Below are 19,494 nucleotides of genomic sequence, written 5' to 3'. Positions count from 1 at the left end.
TGCCTTAGGGAACATTTTGGTGCATTTTTATGACATTGAAAATGATCACAGAGTTCGCAAATAAAAATGTTATGAGCGAAGTTCCAATCACACTTGTGAGCAGTAAAAAGAGGAAATGATAATCAAACCATACAACAGATGGGGCAAACAGTTAAGGAAGAACTGTGGCCTGACATGGTTTAGAATATTAAGTCCAGTGGCATTTTGAAATAAATATTTGGGACTCCTGCCCTCTTTATTAACATGTCAACAGGTTAAAGGGATATTTTTTGAAACGATCTGTTCTAAATTTCAAATAATTTGTGACAAGCTGGTATAAAGTATACTTAACTTGTACATTCCCATAACCCCTACCTCTCCATATTTTAGAACATTCAGAGCTTTCTAATGCACATACAGTTCACAGTTAAACTATAAGCATTGGACACGAATGAAAAGTATGAACACTATCGGCAGATGCTTTGGATAAAAGTTCACTGGCAACAGTAAACCAATCACAACAGAATCCAAACTGTTGATATCGCACACAGGGTTTATAAGCATGTTATGACTGGTGAAAGCTAAATAATTAAAGCCATCTTTCACAAATTCTACACTTCATGAGACCAGTCTGTCATCTTTTCTTCTATACGTTCAAACAAAGGCGTGACAAAGGACATTTGTGAATCACACTTTCATGAATATTTTATCATGCAATTTTTCAGACCCAGAGTATGAATCACCGGGGAATATATTGCACCATCTTGCATTTATTACAAGCTTGGAAATGGGATCATTGTCAGATAGTAGCAATTTGAGTCACAACAGAGATCCTGCACTCGTAATCTCACTTATCGTCTCAATGAATAACTAACTATTCAATCAAAAGTCTACACCTGAAATACTTTTCCCACCATGGAAGCCAGAGAGTACATTTGTTTGATATTATTTATGACTTTCTATAGGTCATTACTTGCATCCCTGAGAATAACATTGTTCCTTTGTTCTGTCTGAACCCAGCTGATCAAAGACTATTGTGGAGTCATCCACTTCCAGACAGAGCAGCTATTTACACACAATAGCAAATTGTTACATCTTACGTAACCTTCCTTTTACTTACATGCTACACGTATCTCGGCCGCTTTGCTGAGAACGGATCCCGCCTCGTTCTGCACCACGCACTGATAGTCTCCCGCATCCGACCTCTGAATATCGTCAATCCGGTGGAAGCCCGTCGGCGCCAATTCCGTGATGAAGACATCGTCCTTCTTCCATCTGTACTCCAGGGGCAAGGAGCCGTAGGCGCTGCATGACAAAGTTTCCCTGTTGTCCTCCAAAAGGATGTTGTCCCTAGGATGGGTCACTATGTGCGGCGCTCTCGTAGCTGAACAGGGATAGGATGAAAAAAGATGAAACTCAAATTCATTTCAAAGTACATCTGAATATAGCTGTGTTTAATTTGAGACATTAAATTACAATTAGTACATAAATATGTGCAACATGCAATGGTTGAATGTTGAATGTCAAAGCCAATGTTTGCATTACACTGAATATCATTGCCAGTGGAAAATAAAACTCAAACCAATGCAACCCAGACTGATTACTGTTATTAATTCCAATGTTACACATGCATACAAGTGAGTTCCCATGGTACCACCTGCAGATGATATTTGGTGATTCTGAACCTGTCATAATTGACAGGATCCACTTCTTTGATATTAAATAGCTGCCAGTAATACTGAAGTTCTGAGATGACAAAGTTTCAATACTCTGATGCTGTATTTTGCTAATTTTTTTGTTTCATACAGAAAGTAATTTACATCACTCTGGTTAAAGAAACACGTGGCATATTCAAAGCAAAAGCACTCTCAAGTTCTGACTGAACAGTGATGGCAGATTTTCCCAAGAAAAAACAGCAAAATTTTGGCAATATTCACTTGTTGTTACCCTTGTAGTTATAAGCAAAATGAATGTTGCAAAGCCATTCTTTTTGTTTCAAAAAGCAGAATAATATTGGCGATTTCTCACGTGAAACAAAAACAATCAAATTAACAGATAAGGACTTTGTCCCCTCTGATAAATTATTGTTAGGAGGTCATACATGCACTTGGTTCTCTTTTGTAGCTTCTTTTGCACTGCGTAGTTAGGGCAGGAGCATTTGTTTTTGAAAACATAAACAGATATCTCAGTTGGAGATTTACTGTTATATTCATTCAGCCAGTCACTGAGACATCCACAGAATTGCTTTGAGTGATGTTAGAATTTTGAAAGAAAGCAATTACGGCAAAGTCAGTATTTTACACTTTTAAAAAGCATGTGTTGAGAGTAACTGAACTGAAACACTGATCAGACCGGTGACTATTCTTAAACCGCATTCTACAATGAAAGAATTGACCTTGACATTATATAGTTAATGCATTACTGTTTAAAAATTGGGACAGCTTTTTTAGAAAAACAACTTGCTTTTGAAAAACTTGTGTTCGTCAACACACTTGTTAGAAGCAAAATTTGCATTTCCCCGACCCACTGCACTCCAAAGAAAGGACAGAAAATTTGACCATTGTGAAATTGCGAAAAAAGACTGTTGTGAGTGATCGTACTTTACAAAACAAAAGATTTAAATTTCATGTAAGTTCAATAGCCATGCAGTGTTTGTCTCCCTCTTTATAGCTTAGTGAGCATTACTGTGTCAGCTTTTCAGGCGTTATTTTATCCATTAATTATTATTTGCAGCAAGGTAGCTGTAGTTGCAAATTACACATAATTTATGGTTTCACCAAAGATTCAACAGAAATTTTATGAAAAAAAAATATCATTATGCATATTACTATTAATAGCGATTAGCGGCAGATGAGTCAGGGGAATGAAATACGCAACGCCTTTCGATGAAACTTGATGAACGATGGCTTTTTTGTCTTTGTTTTATGGATGGGTCATTAGTCACGGTGAATTTACAAGATGACAAACAGATGACAACACAGGGAGTGGTTCCTCTAAAAATAGACAGAAAGATGAGATGGGATGGCAACAGTTTATATGGACAAGCACGGCATGAAATTCACACTGATTTTCTTTTCCGGTCATTTTTTTTATTTTCATCCTAGCATGATTTGAAGAATGGATTCAAATGAGGGGGATGATATTGGATGGGGAGGTAGAAAGACTCTGGCTGGTACAGTTTCATTTTGGGGGGAAGGGTTGGGGAGGGTGGGGAGAAAGGGATGTAACTTGTCATACCACATGACACCATGATGCAATCTGAGACGCGTTTATCATTTTTCAAGACTAGTCAATTTCTCTGTCTCATCTATTTTTGGACCAAACAAGGACATACAACAGTATCTCAAATGATTTAGTATGAAATTTGGAACTATAAGATTCAGAACAAAAAAAACTTTACAATCACTATCATTAAGTTTTCATTCAAACTTTGACACAAACAATAGTTTTACAATCAGCAATGACTATTCTATAATGTGCCAGAGGCCACGGTTTGAACAAAGAAAACGTTTGTATATAATGACTTTGCATTTTCAGAATTCCAAATTAAGTTATATGATATGACAGAGTGTAGTACATAGTCATCATCATAATATAATCCATGGTCAAATTCCAACATCCAAGCATTTTCTTTCCTTGGGGTATCACTTGCTTTTGCTCTGTTTATATTTGATAAATCATATTTTCATGAGATGGCAGTGAAATGTCCAAACAGTTATGTGGTAAAATTTATGACATAATGCCGGTAATCAGATGATAAAAATTTGATTGCTTCACAGTATATCATGATATGAGAGTGGATCACTGTCAAGGGTTAGGGAATGGTCAGTCTGGGGTTAGTCCGTCAATGTGGGGTGCTTTTGAAAGAAACTTGATATTTTTTTTATATCTTACCATCGTACCATCCTGCCAACAACACATCGACAACAACACACAATTTGGGTCACATTTTTAGGAGACAGACGAGGGATGGAGAGAGAGAGAAAAAAAAGCGAAAAGAAAAAATGCTAAATACATCAAACATTAAAATAACAGATTATATGCAGCTGCAAAGAAAACATGAAGATCATACGCTGGTAAATATCAGATTATGCATCACATTTTTGAAAACATCGTGAGAAAGATGGTTAAACTCTAATTCCGCTGCGCAATGTTGTTCAAAAATAATTAATTGCATTAGTTCAAAAGATGCAGTTGTGTTATTGATGGCACTGCCCGCACAAAGAAATTATAGGCTATAGCAAAATCTATGTTCATTCCGTTTGACCCTTTGAACGCTGTAATTTTTCCCACCAAAATTTAAACGCAACATTTTGCCAATATTTATGAACTTTTGTGAAATTTTTTTGATAATTTTGGACCAAATGAACATCAAATTCCATAGGCTACATTTTTTATCAAATTTTGGCAAAAACTTAAAAAATTTTGACCAGGGTGTATTTTATAAAGGTGACCAAAATTAACTTTAGCTCTCACAGGGTTAATAACTTTCTGAATTCCTGGTCCCATGTCACATTCCCCCATTGATAACAATAGGGTATCAGGGCAAAACACTACAGTGATTTGACGTAAAGTGCTCCCCTGCGCATAAACAGAGTAGCTTTTAATGTATGTTGGTAATCCCTGAAAAGCAAGAATGTTATTCCTCAATTGATGTTTTATTTGAATGTTTTGACCGCTATATGTTCTTGATTAGCCCAATCTAAGAGTCTCTTTACACTGAAAAGTTGAGCGAAACTGAACAGGACAAGAAACAAATCCATATATCAGTGGATGGTGTGGTTAACTTTAAACAAAGTACACACCATGCTTCAAACCCTAAGGACTGTCACAATCTTGAAAGGCTGAAACCCAAGAAGTATTTCAGAAATGTTTATCTCCGAAGGGGTAGAATCCGTATTCTGCAATCATGACCTCTTGATTTGAAACTGTGTCTCATGCAGTATGGATCGGTATGCTTGTAATTAAAAATCTGTCAAGTGTCTAGACTTGGATTGTCTTATCTCTGATCTTAGACTGACATAAATACAAGAATTGTAATATTTCGCTGTGTGAAGGATCAATATATACATGTTTTTTTCTCTTGTGAAAGATGTTGATGCTGAGCATGCCACTGAGATATATTATATATTCAGGTCTTGTGGTACCCTAGATCAGTATCAAAGGAAAGCTAAAGGTCTCCATGTCTAATCCATTGGTATTGTCCCTTTTATTTATTACATAAAAGCACTTACGATTCAATTGTGAATGGGACAATAAGAGTGGCGTATCAAATGGGCAGAGAGAAAAATTGGTGGGCTGAAACCTTGTCTGCTAGATATGCAAACAGAGGCACGTACAATGAACTAAATTCACATATCATATATTATTACAAACTTTCACAAAACCGCACTGATTTCAACGGTATACATTGGACATATCTACAAACAAATCAGGAAACACAGTTCTTTGGAACAGCACAGGATATGGTCAATAATATGGCAAATACTGAATTAGCAGATTCTCCAAACAAAGACTTGTTTACCACTCAAACCCATGCAGTTTTATATCGATTTGAATTAATCGTGATTTTAACAAAGTAAGGACCTTTAGATGTGACCAGAGGTTTATCATATGATGCCAAAAATCTATTCTGTCTTGACATTCTTTCATGACATTCAAAAATGGATATCTTGAGCAGAGTACAAAGTCTGATGGCAGCCTCCATAGCACTGTGTGCATCTTGGACAACAGGAACAGATGATCACAGCTATCAACACCCAGCAGTGTGTGCTGAAACAGTTTCTGATTTGTAAATATTTACAATCAAGATAAACAGCCATTAACCCACACAGTTATGTTCAATACCAAATCAAATATGGCTATCTCCAATCTCTGTTAATGATAACATGATGTGCTTGTTCATGCCACACAGTTATCACCCATAAAAAACTAAAGTTCACCTGAGGCCGGAATTCTGCTGTTTTCAGTTTACAGTTTTGGGATGTCAACAAAATGTCTACTGACATTTACAGTAACACACAGTCACTCGCTTTAAGTTCTCGGCGACACTTGATATCCATGTATACAGTATTCTGACATAGTTTTGCTTTTTCACACAGTGGGAGTAACAAGAAATTAAACAAGCAACTACCATGAAGTGTCATGTCACCTCTACCAATGTAAAAACTGCCCTTGAATTATAAATCGAGGCCCATCAGTCATCCCAGCAATGTCATGTTAAACAGCATGATATAACACTCAGCTCTCTAATAATCTTTGATATTCAATAATAAAACATCACAAATATTTCTCATCCTTCACTTTAATAAACCTGTTCTGATTGAAGGCCGCAGCTATGCATTGAACTATTAATATTGTATAAAACAGGAGGTTGATCAGTAGCTAGCTGACTTACAGAGCACCACTTCAGTCTTTGAAGTCAAGCGGTCCCTCAGAAGGTAGAAATCTGTGGAGAATAAAATGTTGCCACTGATGCAAAAACCAGGCACTGCACTGAGAGTTGTGCTTCTCAATCATCACATGTACATGAAATATCTGCAACCCAGACACAGACGCAGATGACATTTTATCTTCTACACATGCTACACTGCAGATACAATGGACCGTGCAATTCTACCCCAGTGCTGCCTGACTACAATGAACAAACACAGAAACCGAACTCAGCCATGAATGGGTTGAAGGACACTGTAGACATTGATGATGGATAGGGCCTGTGAAAAAAAAACCCTCTCTTTGCCCTCACAATGCCCCCAGTTTGGGGTTAGCAAAACATTTCATCACTGTGCCAGTCATAATGAAGTTGTCCAGATTGAAAGGGGCCTGGAATTCACTTGTAAACCACACATGCTATTGTTCGTTTGATCTGTCATGCATATTATATAAAACCAAAGTGGAGGGATATCAATGTATTCAATAAACTTTCTTCTACAAATATGTTACAATGATGTAACAAACCCAGATATATAGTAAAACGTCAAATTCATTGATGAGTACCGTTATGGGGTGACTGGGGTTGTCAATCTCTGCATAAGAAGAATTGAGAGACTGCAATTTTAATTAATTGGATGGCCTGATGAATTCAAACGAGACCCAGAATTGAGAACTGATTAAAACAATCTATGACTAGCATATTCAAACAGACGAAAGACATCAATTGAATACTGATTAATCATTAAAACTATTATGCACGTGTGCAAATGACAATCATGAATTATGGGTCACGCTAAGTGTTAGCCATGTAAATAAACAGCTATTAAATTTATTGACATGGTTCTCTGGTCAAGGCAGCCATGCATTTTGATTTGACTGTATTCTGTGTACACTGTTCTGTCTGTGGTGGGTGCATGTGTGTATCTGTGCTTGGACTGCAATTAGGCTGACATCAGTGTGTGATGCCATGGTGCCACACATACATTACGACTTTGTGACAGGAATCGCTGGCTGGGAAACCTGCCTGTGACAGACAAAGCTGTAGTTTTAACTTCAAAGCAAAGCTCCCTGTGATACGCACAGTGTGAAATACCAAGGGTATAAATACATGTAGCCTGCCATTCATAGTCTATCTCCCGGACAATTCTCAAAACAAAGACTTAGCCCCGCACAAAAAGTGGAAGATATTCCATCTAAAATCAAGTGATATCTGAATAACTGATCTCATTTGGAAAGTATGGAAGTCATCTTAATCTTTCACATTGAAGAGCATCATATCAAAGTAGCACATAATCAGAGTTGCGGGCTGGTCACTCTACTCTGATGATACCGGATCATCATTAGCCTTGAACAGAATTGATTTACGATTGAGAGAAATTTGTAAAATATTCATAACTGACACAGCGCTCATTAACAATGTACAAAGTCACATATTTTGTTAGCCTGGAACTGGAAATCAGGACTTTAAATCTTCAGAGAAATGATTGTCTACAGGTCGAAATAAAATAAACTCAGAACATTCCTTACTCCTACAGACATTCCAGGATTTGGTTTATGAAAGGAAACATAACATTCCCAGCTCACAAATTAAATTCTAAATGTCCGTAGAAAAACTATAAACAGCATCTTTTGAATACTTCAATCTCCTTATGAAACTTTCACTAAAAACATGGGAAACCTTCTTCAACCTTTTTGATACCAGTGATATTGTAGATGTATATTCAACACAAAGCCAGACACCCAAATCACTCTACTTTGAGTAAATGGAGATATATCTGTATATGTCTGAGATGAAAAGGAAAGCTTTCTCCGCTGTTAAAGCCATTTTGATTCACATTCTTTGAAGACGCAACAATTTGATATGACTGGAATTTTTTGAGTTGACACATGAAGTCAAACACACTTCATAATATCAGCATTTTTCAAGCCACTGTGACTTGACAGTTCCTCATTGAAATTGCGCTTCAAAGATTCGCTGAAATTCTATTTTTGAAACATGTTTGGCATTATTTTAATTACTGTAATAACATTTCAACAGGCATTGTGTTGGGGTATGTAGGCATGACACGAGTTTGAAACTGTTGTAAAATTTTATAACTTGAAGACGGACGCATCTGAAAGTGTGACCGATGCCATTTTGTATTGTAGAGACCTGAAATTACTGTCAATGTGACCCTATGAGGTCATGGAACAAGAAAGGGGAATCTGCCTACATCACACTAAAACCAGAAGCCAACCCAAACAGGAGGCAACCCAGATTTCTTAACCCTGTTCATCCCTGTTTTAAAGTAACTAGGTCCAGAAACAATATCAAAAATACACTGGAACATACTAAAGTCTGCTGGTGAGAGGCTAAATAAATACAACTAGCCAAGAATCTAGGACACAGACATGATAAACCACTTGTGTGATAAACACTGAGCAACCGCCACTACAGCTGTCATCATAAAGATGACAGAGAGGGCACTCACTTGTCTTATGAAGCTATAAAGAGATCTGTTTTTTCCTGGTGAAAATCAGGGCTTGAACACGCCTGACTTCATCATGGCTATTGTGTATACTGCTAGTACCTATCATGTTCTTTATAGTCTTTTCCAATCAGGGGCTCAGCATGGCCATGGGCCACACACTGGACCCTTGGTCACCTCCAGCTTCCCCACAGAAACCTGACCCTCGAAAGGTAGCCACTCCAAACATTGTCCGGCTTCCATGTTTGGGAACCCTAGAGTATCATTCGATGTCAGCCGAGTGTGATAATAGCTTTGTAAATGCTGTGGCAAATAACATATATGCAACATCATCAAATATTAATTCAGTTGTTTTATGATCTACTTCAACATGAATAACACTTGACAAACTGTATGAGTTTAACTGTAAAATCACCTCTTCCACATGATTTACTAGCCGCTATATAATCCATGAAATCTACTGGTAGAAAAATGTTGACAGGTACTGTGCATTCTCGGTTGACAATTAATGACACAGCAGGCACGGTAACACTCAAGGTGACTGTGACCTCTTCATTCAAGATTTCAGACAAATGAGTTATAATTGAATTTATTGTCACAGAACATTGAGCAAATTTACATGTCTTACGGAAGTCAGGCTGACATTTCTTTATATACTTTTCCTTTCTCATACTTTTGAATATGTTTACAACACTGAAGTTTGACTTTATTGCACATATGATAAACTGTTCTGTATAATCATTAACATTAAACAATTTTAATGCGAGCATATGCCATACTGATCAATATCTTGTGATATGGTTTCAGGTCCAGACATGAAACAAAACTTGTCAAGAATAACAATCATGGATTGTGGGTATATATTTGCATGTACAGTTAGTTGAAAAATCATGAATACTGGACAAAAGTGGCGTGCATTTGGTATTGGTTTGAAACTGACTGAAATGCAGACCAAAATAAATGATAGATGCATCGACAGATATGCTCCCTCTCATAGAGCTCAAAGAATTAGCATACAGGAAAATATCTCCATTCTACTGTTCTATTCAGGTTCCTTTCTCCCGCGACTTGTGTAGTATAAAATTTTCAGCAAATTTCTGACTGGTAAGGATGGGCGTAAATGGAAGGCTGTGCAGTTACTAAGTACATGTACATGTTGATATTGAATAATTTTTTATGTAAGCTGAAAATAAATGTTCTACTAAAATTGCTCTGGTTGCTTTTAACTGACCAGAGTTTTTCTGGGTATACTGAAGACAACTGTACAGCTTTCCTTGAAGTGTTGGCCAAACAGCAAATCTTTCATCCCCCTTGGGGCAGTCATAATCTTTCAGATTGTGGCTATACACAGCTATTGCATTCGTCCCAGCACATATTTATAATAGCCTAACTCACAGCTTGTAGTGTCTATCTATAAACCTGCTTTAACAAATACTGAGAAGACCTGGACAAAACTGGTTTTGAGCCAAGCACACCCATCACGACAAAGGGTCTTTCTGCAAGTTTATTGTGTACTTACGGTTTCAAAGTTTCTAATTCCTGCAAAGATGAAAAGACATGTGTTTGCCTGCTTCTGTTCTTTGCTGGGGTGACACAGATTTCAAACACTGAAGTAGACCGCATTATTTACAGAGTGAGTGCAGAATTAAGACCAGGTAGAACAACGGTCATGCCATGTTTTGTGATTAATTTTGATGAACACAACCAGCAAGATTTAGACTTTCGATACATGCCTTCTCTGTGCATTTTAGTGGACTTTCAGAACCATATTAGAAAATGGAGGGGTGAAAGGGTCAGCTGCCAGGTCACCATGTCAAATAAAGTATTACTCGAGAGAAGGTTCTCAAGACAATATATGCTGCTCCTGCTTTGACACACTCTGTGTCATCCAACCTTGGTAAAATCCTATTGTATATTCTGGCACAGTAAAACTTCTGTATGGGATAATAGGGGTGAAAGGTTATGCACAGGAGTGTTCAAAATTTCCTTTTCCTGTTCTTTATTCTGATCATCTTGAATGCATTGTTCCTATCTCATGATATCATCATTTCCTTGTTCATCATGCCGTACCAATGTCACTCACTGTGTGTAATGACCTTACCTGAGAAGGGATCTCTGTAAATAATCAATCGGTTTTATTTTCTTTCATAATATACTGTTAATTATAGGAAGTTCACTTTGCTGTTTCGCCTAGCTGCCATAATAAACGATATTTAATCTTTTTAACTCTTTCTTACTCAGTTTGTTTGAAGGACAAAAACTTGGGTAGGTAAGTTTTCATGCATCAATGTATTTTTTACCAGAGGAATATAGCAAACAGCTTGTCAAGATATCGAAGTACACAGAAGATTTACATCATGATCTCTTTGATGACAAGTTTGCACAGTAGAAATGATTAACTTTTCTCAAATTCTCCTCACAACACTACACAGTGAGAATTGCAGAATGTGTTTGCAGTGTGTCTCGTCCTGGACCAAACCCTGATTGAAAACAGCCACCAACACTCCACACCGAGACAATGCTATCTGCAGTGACCATGGTAAGAGATGGGGCTAGACATCCAATATGACTGCATGGGAAGTAAGCGGCTGATAAATTCTAGCCCTTATCACAGAAAGACTTGCTACAGTTGAGATAATGAAAAAATGTGGAACAATTTACAGGATGGATGACTTATCTAAGTGATTATACAGCTAGTTTTTCTATTTTGAGAGTCAAAAACCTATGAAAAAATTTCTGCATTTTTTTGCTCACTTCATGAATGACCTAATGTCAGACAATGACAAGAAACACAGCTGAGCATTGTGTTGCCATGGAAAAGTGATTAATAAGAGTTACGGAACCTTCTGTCCTACGCTATACACAAATGCACGTAACGGTCGAATCATTCCAAATAACTTCAATGCTATTCTTGAACAGGTGTCCGCTCTTCTGATGGGGACAAACAAGTTTCTGTCTGCCTCCTAAACCAGCAATGGTATGTCCTCAGATAGCATTATGGAGTTAGAGCACAGCATTTGTATGAGGGGTAATGCGATAGGGTTTTTATAAAGCCATTTTGCAGTCTGCTATATCAATCACATTCTTTGCATTCTTCTACAGGAACACACGAGAGGAATCTTGAGACGGCCGTTGTAATTATCAAATTTTTCCCCCTCTGCTACAAAGACCATCAATCATGGTATTCTGATGAGACTGGGTCGGATAACGTGATAGCTCTGTTGTTATGAATCACTGTGAAATTTTCCAGCCGTCGGAAAAGGCGAATGTGAGAACTGCAGGAGCAATATCTGGAAGACACATTACACACTCAACGGATAAGCTATTGTAAACAATGACGACAAAATCTTCTTTTTATATATCTGATACAGCTAAACCTGGTGATCCAAGATAAGACTGACACAAATACAAGAGCCTTTTCAGTCATTCTTTTCCTTCAATAAACTTGTCTACTGTGTACATTTTTCAATTGAAACTGTTGAATTTTCACAAAATCATGGAGACCCGACATAAGCATTCTATTGTTTGGCTGTGGACATGAGAATTTATTGATTTCTGTCGGTATGCACTGAGCATGCATTGATGGGATGGTGACCCCCTTTAAAGAATGGACTCCCTTGGAATGTCAAGACTCACGCCCGGGACATAAGTCAGCGACAGTTATTCAATACATGGTAATGAACTCATAGACTAAACAAGCGTTTACTTTCACTATCCTGGTCAATTTTTATCATTATTTTATGAAATATCATTAATTTGCAGTGTTTTTTGCTGGTTTGTCTCTGATACACTCCTGCGATGAACTGCACATGCTTAAATATCTTGTCCACTGTTTAAACATCTATAATTGATCAGTAATAAAATTTATGAGGAAACATTACATGATAAAGCAAGGAATTTGAAAAACTCGATAGAATACTAATTTAAACTCAATCAAATAGAGTACTAGTACTGGTATATCCAAACAAACAGGATGCATTATGAGAAATCACTTGGGCATTCACTTAGCTTTCAGGGTAATTTTGTTAAATTGTTTTCTTGTTTCAATGAGAACAGAAGACCGTTAATTTGTCACACAATTTAATAAAATAAATTGCATAATACTTGGTTGGCTTTCTTCACTTGTCCTCACTTCTGCAACATTTTGATTTTTCATCTAACTTCAATGTTGTCCGTACACATGTTATAAGGTTTGATGTGTAGAGAAGATAGAAAAGTCAATGGTTTTTGTTGAGGATGATTCATGTAAATTTTACAGCGGTTTCCTGGTCATGTCATCATGGGTCTGTCTCCTTCGTGTATCAATGTATAGACTTCAGCTATATTGTTTTGACCTTCCAATACGGTAAGCAGCAGGTATTCAGTTGTGAGCTGTATGCAGAGCATTCACAAATCTTCCGGTGTTTCACTTAGGTGACACATTTTTACAATGCGTTCATCATCTATGAAATGCTCACACAATTAGCATATGACCTATTCAACCGTGCAGCTGTGACCTATTCCATTGACAATGATTTTCTAATTCACTACCTCTCCCCCCTCCCCACCAAAAAAAAAATTAGCAGGAAAATTGAACACTTGAAACGAAACAAAGGTGGAACAGGAAGACCTCATTTGACAACCATGCATAGCTTTCTACTTCATCAAGCTCTCTTTTCAGAGAGGGGATTAAATCGTGGGAAAAGAGAAATGGTTAATTACAATACCTATTGTGCTGGTAGGCTGTAGTATGTATATATGCCAATCCTGGATGGGAAAATCCTGGCTAATCTGTGCATTGAAATATCACTAAGACTTGCCAACGCTACAGACTGGGGTAGGTATTTTAAAATTTACTGTAAACAACTATGGATGAAAAATCTGTCTTCCACAAAGCAACTTGTTTGTAACATTTCACCCAAACAAAATTAATCATCATGTAATTATGTGTTGGTATAAGGTCTGTCTGGGAGTAAAGAAACACTGCAGTCAGATTATAACTCAATTTTGGCAGACAGTGGGATGACCGTGGCTAACAAATTTCCACTTTCTCCATCTAAGTTATGGTTCGATGCAGACGCTGAGTCAAAGCGTTTCCTCTTATCGTCACAGTACCATGCTGGAACTGACCACAATGAGAACTGTTCTCAATTATACTTTACCAAGGTCCTTCTTTGTGTTGATAATACATCACCTTTTTCAACCGAGGTCATTTCCACTGACACATTCAGCCATGGCCTTGTTGTCTTTTCATCAAAAAACCACTATCTCACTCTCCCTATGTCTTCCATGTGACCTACAAAATACAAACTGTATCCAAAGACTGCAAAAGAAACCCACAAGGACTCCGTAGGGTCACCGTTTCTTCCTTGTTTATTTCAAAGTTTCTCAAAGACAAGCCTGCAGAAGAGCACCACTCATGAAAAGCACTGGGATTGTATATTTAAACTGAGCCGGCAAGTTGAGTACGTTTGAAGAGGCTACTGCTGCGATGCCATAAATTTGAAATACAAAACCTTCAAACTATCACTGCTATAGAATTTCATTTGCTATGATATTGGGGCACCGGACGTTCCTCTGCCACTGAACCAGCCTTGGCTATCACAGTTATTTTTTGTACTGTGGAGTGCCTCAGCTGGCTACTGTCAACTTGTAAAGGTCATTCCACCACAGACAATAAACAATTACACCCACTGTTATTTTTGTTTGAAAATTAATTTTTCCTGTACTTGTGAAGTTCAATTACTCAATCTTGGACCACTGACTGCATTCACAGACACATGATTTACCATTCCCATGGAAGTCGTCTACCCATTGTCATTATTAATCATCAAAATTGACCAGATGTTTAAACAAGTCTCATACCTATATTCTCATATTCTATTTTTTGTCTGTCAATGTCATTTTGTGTGATTTTAATCTGATAAAATATTTTTGTTTCGTTTTTCATGATTTATTTCCATGTATCATGCCGATGTCTGCTGCATTACCCCTTTTCCTGCCAGACAGTAATAACTGTATCACTTCCCCATCAGCCAAGTCAGTGAAAAGCGGTATTGAGCCAAAACATGACGTATTTTCACCCACTTGGCTTGGTATGTTATAGCATCTTTTGTCCAAAAAAAATCAACTTTACAGTATTATGTTTTCAACAGCCTTCAAATGTACAGTATTATGTTAAAATACATCTTATGGAATACGTTGTGTTTCATTAATTTTAACCATCTTGACCTGGTGGTGAAATGTGGACTTGGCAGGAAAAGGGTTAACTTGCTGATGGCCAAATAAATTTAAAAGTATGTCCATCTATCTATCTATCTATCTATCTATAATATATATACACACATTGTGTGTGTGTTTGTGTGTGTGTGTGTATGCATATGTATTTATATTTTAGATGTGGGCATACACCTTCTTTTGTTGTATGTTTTTGTTGTGCTCACATTTCTTAACGTTTTAGTTTCGATGAGACACAAAATGTGAATCATGATTCTGAGTGTTAATATAGTACAAAATGATTGGGGAAGCACTGTACGTTAATTACTAGGTGTCTGTGCATCATACTTTGTAACAGTGTAATGATATCAAACTGCAAATTACAATAACAATCATGTGCAAGAGTCACAACATAATCCTTATTTTATCGACCTGAATTTGTTGAACGTCTGCATTCTGTCAATGATATTACAAAAAGTACTACTTTTATTAACTAAGTCAGACAAAAAAATCCACATATATTTATATGTTAAAAATAAGGAATATTTAGGGCACTGATGTGCACTGAACAAATCAAACTGATTTTGAGAAAATCACACCTAGTCATTGTAACTGTATCCCTGAAGCTATGCTAGACACTTAAACAGAGTATCTCAATCCAAAGCCAATATCAAAGTTATTCTGTGATTGATAATTGACCACCAGCAAGCACAAAGTCAGGGGCAAGGTTTCAGAATGAGTCATTATTTTCACTTAGATCTGTAGATATGCGACGCTACAAAATTGATATGTATTTTCAGAGTGGAAGAGACTTTAGTAAATTTGATTTTGATTCATTTAAATTGGTCTGGTTTGATGGCGATGAGTACACAAAAGACTACGCTTTTCATAAATTTTGCTGAATAGAATATTTCAATTTTTTATAACTTTTATATCAATGTTCCTTTTTTAAGCTGGTTCCTGCAACTTGATTGAACCACCGATGATTGAACTATGCCATATCACGTCACACACACAGAGACCATGCTTCTTTAGAAGATCCTGAATACGCTCACATCAAATTACACCTTTTTTCATAAACTTCCCACCACCAGTCCTTGGTAATTGTCTATTCAATTATGTCAACTAACTGTCAACACTATGCAAACCATCAGTCTATTTTTCTTACCAAAAGACGTAACATACACCCCACTGGTAAAGTGTATGCATTTGCTGGCTGTAGAGAATCATAAACGCATTCATTAACTTGAGAAAATATGCTGTTTAGTGGTCTTGGTCAGAGGTTAGGTCTTCAAAACAGGACAACTGGGGAGCCATATGGTGAGTTTTAATATGTATAAAAATATTTTGCCAAAGCATTGGGAGCCATGAATAAACTGAGGGGAGCATTTGGTCAGTGATGGGCGTTGCCCTGACAACCACAGGAAACTAACATCTGGGGAATGACCACCGAGAGACCCTGGAGAGAATTCATATGACTTTGTTCAATCCCTGGTATCTTTGATCCGGTAGTGTAATACAGAGACTGTTTCTCTCGCATCAATGCACATGACATGAATTCTTGAACATGTGAAGTTCTGGTTCATGCTGAGCTGTCTACAAGGATTCATGGACTGGTCATCAAAGTCTTAACACTCAGATAAACACAGATACACACGCAGTCTTGTAAACGATTTGACCAGATATCTTGGCTTACCTTCCAAATCACATTGAAGGTAAAATGCAATTTGAAATTGAAAATGTCATTCCATTTTTTCTCCCCTGGGAATACAGTTCAGTTACCACAATGAATTTTGTTGAAGTATGATCACTATTCAATGAATGTGCAAATCAAACCTATCCTCAGCAAGTTCAATTTGATTGGATTACTTAACATATCAAAAGTGCAAATATGGCCGTATATTTTTGAAAAGCCAATTAAATTACATCTATTTTTGGTATTCTGGTTCAACTAAATTTGTTCATACCTTTGGAGATGTCATGAACACTGCAAAGACATTTAACAAAAGTCAGCCTCGACTTTAAAAAAGGATTTATCTTTTACCAATACTACATTCACGGTATACATGTAAAATGGCTGACAAAAACTGGGATTAAATATACACTTTTTCACTATAAAGTCAACTGACTAAGACTGATCTACAAAACACCTGTGGCATCCGGAATCCAACACAATGATGTCACGCCAAATGGAATGCAACATCTGTATATATTGCCCAAGTTGTGTTACCTTCTGATCCAAGATATCTGATATTATAGATTAGAGGAAGAGAATTTGTATCAAGATCTACAAAACCTACCACTAAGTTGACTGTGAAAACAAAAATACTGTACAGCAATATATTTCTAATACAACCTTCTGGTATAAAAAATCATGCATGAAAATTCAAACACATAATTTTTTACGAAAATACACAACACAACACTCTTTTGCAACAAACAATGCTATAGACATTTTCATTCGGCCTGATAATAAAACATGACTGGCTTTGAAAACCCCTAATCCAGCCTTTATACTATTACGCATGTATACGGGCTCATCAACGTGGTCGTTGACCCCATCCTCCTCAAGTCCAGGTCAATCATCGGAAATGGACTGGCGTTATCGTATGGGCTGGCCATCAGATCGAACAAACTGCCACTCTGGTCAAAATCATTTGTGAAAACATAAATACCTGATCGCTGATATCAGAGAGCAAACAGTATCAGGTAACTAAAACATGCTATGAGTGTAAAGCTCTTTCACAAATAGAAACGTTGCAACTCTTAAAATGCAATGCAATAATTTGTAATTCGGTGAGAACAATGGCATCTATTGAATGACTTCCTATACATTTTTTATCTGCAATTAATATCCGTCCACATCGAATTACCTATTAAATCGCTAATCTGGAGGCAGAATGGTGGTAATCTGTCAGAAATTTCAAGTCGGTTGTGTTGGTAGGGGTGTTGTCAAATTTTCCAAAAACAAACACATGTAAGAAGTTGTTTCAACACTCCTGCAAAGTCAACGATACTATGGTAATTGTAGTTGATTCGGACATTCGAACGCCTCCTTTGATGAACTAACTGATTACAGCTGTTTTACTATAATGTGACCAGGTGATTGATTTGTTGGTTTGTAACATTTATCAACCGAGAAAAACAAAACCCTTAGAGGGACGGGCCTGATTACTAGCTGATTGCGGGGTAGCCGACTATTTCTCCGTCAAATTTGATTTTGTCGAAGACGAACAAAAGAGTCGACGCAACAGTGATATACGGCAATCAAGAGGCTTCAGCTGACCTCTCTCTGCCCGAACATGTTTGCTCTCCGATAACTGCGCAAGCACAGGAAAACTCGGGCTTGACAGCTCCAGTATATTGACGGCGTTGACGTCCGTCTCTCAACGAAAACAATACAAATGTACGAAACAAGTAGAATTCATGGTCGGTAAACTTTCATTTGAAAATATGGAACCCATGAACCAAGAGGTATTGCAAAAGTGATTAAGTCATAGTTAACGGGATTTTATACAGCTCACATGCACAGGCGTACGGAATGTTTCCTAGATCGTCGTCGGATGGGAAGTGACGGACACTGCATGCACCGTGAGGCCGAAGGCCGAACCTCAATGAGGTTCGGCCTTCGGCCTCACGGTGCATGCAGTGTCCGTCACTTCCCATCCGACGACGATCTAGGAAACATTCCGTACGCCTGTGCTCACATGTCGTTATTTGTAACACTTTTACTCAACGGTTTGTGAGTCAGGCTTAGGAAGTGATAACGTATGTCTGTTGAGTGAGAGGATGCGATATTGAGGCGCATGTGTATAATTTTCGAGGGCGAATCAGTTCATCCCTTTCCGTTTCTTACCTGCAGCTGCACCATGCACTGTCATCCAGAACGTGCTGAATACAAGAACGATCACATACGAACATAATGTTGTCTCATGCACAATACCGCTGGTCGCCATTTTTATGGAAACAAAATAGCAAACACACGCTTTTCTGTGTTCTCCCTTTCTAAAATGCGGAGGGCTGGCGTGGAAAAAAAACGCAAAGAGTCTTGAAAAGTATGCAGTCGATATTTCAGAGCAGGCTCATATTTTTCTCCAAATCGCTTCCTGCAGTAAATTATCCCTGTCGTCCGCTCATCCACGATCAAAACATCTCACTGTCCAGGCCCTCACAGCTGACGATAACACTCCGACTCGCGTGCCGCTTCAGTAAACAAGGAGTTCGTTCTGACAAATTTTCAAACCAGGAGGTTAAATATTAACTCGCAGACGATAGTGTCACTTAACCACACGTTACAAGATCTCCACAGTTCTCGGCGTCCGGTAGCGATGGCAAAAATTTGAACAGAAACCGAGTTCCAGTGAGAGTTTCTCAGATCTCCAGTGGTACTGACTCACTATTACACTCGGAAACGGGGAGT

The 19,494-nt window shown here is 37.6% G+C and overlaps 1 protein-coding gene across 2 annotated transcripts in view; it reads right to left on the bottom strand.

Moving 5' to 3' along the window:
- LOC139151297 (protein sidekick-2-like) overlaps positions 1 to 19,494 on the bottom strand; it is a 52,632-nt gene extending 33,138 nt beyond the window's left edge. The window contains exons 1-3 of one of the 2 annotated variants that reach the window (XM_070723979.1): positions 18,931 to 19,218; positions 3,874 to 3,885; positions 1,100 to 1,363 (exon numbers count right to left, since the gene is read on the bottom strand). In XM_070723979.1, coding sequence (XP_070580080.1) covers positions 1,100 to 1,363; positions 3,874 to 3,885; positions 18,931 to 19,030 — 376 coding nt within the window. In that variant the 5' untranslated portion in view covers positions 19,031 to 19,218. Of the gene's footprint in view, positions 1 to 1,099; positions 1,364 to 3,873; positions 3,886 to 18,930 lie in introns of both variants that reach the window. The other variant, XM_070723980.1, reaches the window with a different exon arrangement.

The sequence above is a fragment of the Ptychodera flava genome, chromosome 15 (genome assembly GCF_041260155.1).
Source record: "Ptychodera flava strain L36383 chromosome 15, AS_Pfla_20210202, whole genome shotgun sequence".
Lineage (NCBI taxonomy): Eukaryota > Metazoa > Hemichordata > Enteropneusta > Ptychoderidae > Ptychodera > Ptychodera flava.
This window is presented reverse-complemented; position numbering and strand designations above follow the sequence as displayed.